General features: G+C 40.3%; 1 protein-coding gene across 1 annotated transcript in view; it reads left to right on the plus strand.

Moving 5' to 3' along the window:
• LOC101855526 (serine/threonine-protein phosphatase 2A 55 kDa regulatory subunit B alpha isoform) overlaps positions 1-4,632 on the plus strand; it is a gene marked incomplete at its 5' end in the record, with an annotated part of 29,978 nt that overhangs the window by 1,470 nt on the left and 23,876 nt on the right. Inside the window, 1 exon segment of the mRNA XM_013088513.1 lies at positions 4,005-4,073. Within this exon segment, the coding sequence (XP_012943967.1) occupies positions 4,005-4,073 (69 nt within the window).

A 4,632-nucleotide genomic window follows, 5' to 3' on the forward strand; every position in this document is an offset into this window, starting at 1 on the left:
TTCACACACACACACACACACACACACACACACACACACACACACACATTCGCACAAACGCCCTGGCTCTCATACGTAAATACGAAGCACTTTAAACATTTTGGCGACTGCCATCGCTTCAACAGAATAACTTCCTCAGGTCATTCCCCCTACTTTTGTAGTCTTTCGTCTTTTCCCTCAAGCTCAAGTGTTTCAATGGGGCAACCTATTATATTATTAATTTGCGGTAGTCTTCTTCGCCTCTCAATGCTGTATTTTGTTTAGCTATTGTGTATGTGCATGCTCAGTGTGTTCTTGCTTTAAAGAAACAGTCGACGTGAAAATGCTTCCTTATTATACATGTATAATACAATATATATTTTTTTTGTACACTTTTCCTTTGAATGACTATAATAGCAAACATCACTTGTGTCGTGTCCTCAGCCCTGTTTGCTTACTGTTGTCGAATTTGTAACGCATTTTAATAGCTTTCATCGTCGTTCTGTGTGGTCAGCAGGCTTTTCTAAAAGTTAGCTCAGAAATGTCGTAAAATCTGCACGGATAAGCGAGAAAATCTCAATGTAATTTTCAGAGAAACAAAACAATTAAGATGTTTTGCTAAGTTAAATACCATGCAGCAGCTCCTGTGACCTACAACCTCTTGCGCATGAAAATCTACAGAGCATTAGCATCAAGGAGTTTACAGTAAGCTCCTTGATTAGCATGCAATCATTCATAGCTCGAAGATGTCAATGATAATGATAAGCCACACTTAAATCAAGCGTAACAATAACAACGCAAGCCAAGGAGTTGCCCCTTCTCCCGCCCCGGCCACATTTCCCTATTATTTCTCCATACGTATCCCGCCTCTTTTCTCCCCTGCTGGTGGGGGGCCCCGTAGTTTTACTAGGGGGGGAGCAAAGAATACACCTGCTGTGATACTGCGTGTCGTAAGAGGCGACTAAAAGTGCATAGGTCTGGTCGCCCGAAAAGTGCCAGTTTGCGGAGGGCCAACTACCCAACCCAGTAAAAAACCAGTAAGTTACAGAAACACGGACAAACACAGCTTTTTATTTTTCGATCTTGGGAGACGGAGAGCTTCTGTATCAGCAGGATGTACAGAAAAGTGGGAAGACATGGAATAACACCAAGAGGCTAGCCCAGGATAGAGAAAAGTGGGGGGTGTTTGTCCGTGGCTTATACCCTGATGCAGGGTGAGAAAGGCAATGATGATGATGATGATCCCGCCTCGTGAGCGCTGTCCATTTATTAGTCCATTTATCAGTCACAGTCGGCTACAGCGAGGCTAGCAAAAAAAAACACACAAAAAACAACAACAACAGCCAGTGCGGGATAGTAATGAGCCCTTAATCTGTAATGAAAGGACAACAATCGCAACCCATATTGTATATAATTTTTATCAGAGCATTGCATAAAGAGAATAGAAAAAAAAACAAAAAAACTTTCTGCTGTTGCTACTACCACAACTGTTATGATAATGGCAATTGTTGTAAAATGTTATGTAATAATAATACCTATGATAAAGCACGTAGCAACAGAAGTAATAGTTGAATTATACTATAAATTAGTAACAGCAACAAATACAATAGTAGTGATGATGATGGTAGTACAATCATCATCATCATCATCATCATCATCATCATCATCATCATCATCATCATCATCATCATCATCATCATCATCATCATCATCATCATCCCCGGGTTCGAATCCGTGTAGCGACGGAAACATTTTCTAATCTAAAATTGTCTCCTTTCACCCCCTATTCTGTTCTCTAGCAATGTTCTGTCGTCTGCTTTCGTCTCTTTCTGCTCCCACCCCCTCATCTCCTTTGCCCCCTCCTCTGAGCTCCTTACTCTTTCTGCAGCTTTTCTACTCCTACTTCTTGGCTCTTTCTTACTGCTGTCTTTCAGCCACACCCCTTATCTTCTGCTTATCTTCAAGGGCGAAAAATCTCGGATGACCCGTGTGCCAGTTGCGCACGCTAAAGATTCCTTTCTGGTCTAAAATCGGTTAGAGTAGGTTTCGGCAAAATCCAAAATCTCCTACCAACTGAAAATGTTTAATGTGTCCCGCGCGCTCATATGATCGTATGCTGTTGCGAACGCCGTAAAACACTTACCAAAAAAAAAAAAGGCATTAAAAAAATCATCATCATCATCATCATCATCATTTTTTGGTAAGCAGGGTAGAAGGGAGAGTCTTGTTTTAATTTTAGACAAAAATGAAATAACAATATAAAATGTTTAAATTTGTTTAGTAGCTCAACGTTTCGCCCTGTGGGCTTCCTCAGGAGCAACTGAGAGAAAAACCAAACGAGCGCTGTATATTAGCAGGGAAATGGGCCTAACAAAGGGGATCTTAAGGTTACGTGTGGTTACAGGCTAGACGGAAGTGACTAAGTGGGTGAAAGGCCAAGGGGCTAATTGTAAAGAAATCATCATCATCATCATCATCATCATCATCATCATCATCATCATCATCATCATTATCATCATCATCCTTGCATAGTGTAAATGATACTCACCGGCGTTTGTGGTGTAGATCTAGTGGTCAGACGCTTCACCGTCATACGTTTTTTAATAGCATGTAGTCAGATCTCGAAGATATCAGTAGTAGACAAGCTGCGGCGACAGCTGGGGTAACATTGAAACAGTCACTGCAGAATAGTAATCTAAGCTCAACATCTGCAGTGGCAGGACAACAATCACAATACAATTATTTGTATCTATATCCACTCACCACGCAAAGAAATGAGAAAAATATATTCTTTTCCGTTGCTAGTGCTGATACTAAATACTGTGATGATGATGATTAGCCTATAATTTTATTACTTGTAAAACCACAAATAACGGATACATTATGATAGTGTATATATCGCAACAGCAGCAATAGTTAAACGATATCATAAATGGTAATAGTAACTAATGCAACACTAGGCCTAATGATAATAACGATAATACATGATGCTTGAGTTCGATTCCCGTTAGGTAGAATTTTTATCGCTGTCGTTCCTCTGGGACGCTGTTTCACTCAGCCCTGATTGGCCCTCCTGATCTTCAATGATCTAAATTGCGTCGAGGGTGGCGTAAAAATACCTACAATTAAATACACACACGCACACGCACACACACACGCACACACACACACGCGCGCACGCACGCAAACGCACACACAAACACACACACACACACACACACACACACACTCACTCACACACGGCTTTTCCAAGTTGTTTTGATCCATCGGTGATCAGCCACACACTATACGTTCTTATACTATACATTCTCTCTGACCGTCTAGGCCACACACCACAGAACTATAAAGGGGAGGTAACCATTAAAATATCAAGTCAACCGCTTGGCTGATCAACGGGTAAATCCGATTATCAAGCCAGAGACACTAGTGTCTCTGATCAAGCCCGGAAGAAAAAAAAACTGGAGCAGACAAGATATAGATCTATATGAAATGAAAAAATATTATACATTTTTGTTGTTGCTTCTTTTTATGTTTATACTAGATCTATTTGTTGTCGAGGATTTTTTTCTTTTTGGTAGATTTTTAAAATTATAAGTGCCAGATCCCCGAATATTGAAATGATTCCTTGGCCTCGGTTAGCCTAGGCTAGCAGGCTACCTAGCCTCTAGGCCAGGCCTACTGACAGTCACAGAATAATATAACCCACAATGCCTTTCGCCGTGACGTCATTAATTTTTACTAAGAAGTTCGCCATTTTGAAACAGGGATACCAAGCGGAAATGGAGAAGTAGCCTAGTTTCAATCGAATGACATCTATCATTTGAATGCGCAGTTTTGGAGCAAACATTCTTATTATTGGTGGATAAAAAATAAATGTGATAAGGGATTCTCTTTTACACATTGACATGGCAGGTAAGTTTGTTTGCATGAGAATGTTTTTTAGTGCTCGATAATAAGACATTGGTGCATAGATTGACATCTAGTTAAATGTCCCTTCTATCACAAATATTGTTTTATTTCCACAGCCAACGGTGGCGAAATACAGTGGTGCTTCTCCCAGGTGAAAGGCTCAATTGAAGAGGATGTCGCCGATGGTGAGAACACTTTTGCATGCGATCTTTAATTGATGTGAGGTCTTTTTGGCTAGATCTAGACTAGACTACTTGCCTTTCTTCCAGAGATCAAGAATTCTTGACGACTCTTCATTTGTTGTCTGTTAGTGGCGGGAGAAACATCGTCTGGCATTTATTTATTTCGGCACTTTCTTTTCTCAAGTTAGGCATGGATCTAATCTAGCTCTAGATTCTTGCATTTTTCAAGTATTAGCCTATGTAAAATATCTAAAATTTAGATTTGAATATCAGTGGCAAAAGTAGGCTAAGGCAAGGAGTAGTATAGATCTAGATCTAGATCTCTAGATCTAGAATCTAGATTCTAGATCTAGTGTAGGCTAGGCCTACGCCCATCATTCATTGTGTGATTGTCTCTGGAGTTGCAGAAATCCCTGCAATGGGCAGACTATGCATTGTCCTTATCGCTATCAGATCTAGAATCTAGATCTAGACATCTAGATATCTAGATCTATTTTGTAATGCCTTTCACTGATCGACCTGGTCATCTTTGGCAGAGTCTAGTAGATGTAGAATCTAGATC

Source organism: Aplysia californica, unplaced genomic scaffold (genome assembly GCF_000002075.1).
Source record: "Aplysia californica isolate F4 #8 unplaced genomic scaffold, AplCal3.0 scaffold00755, whole genome shotgun sequence".
Taxonomy (NCBI): Eukaryota; Metazoa; Mollusca; class Gastropoda; order Aplysiida; family Aplysiidae; genus Aplysia; species Aplysia californica.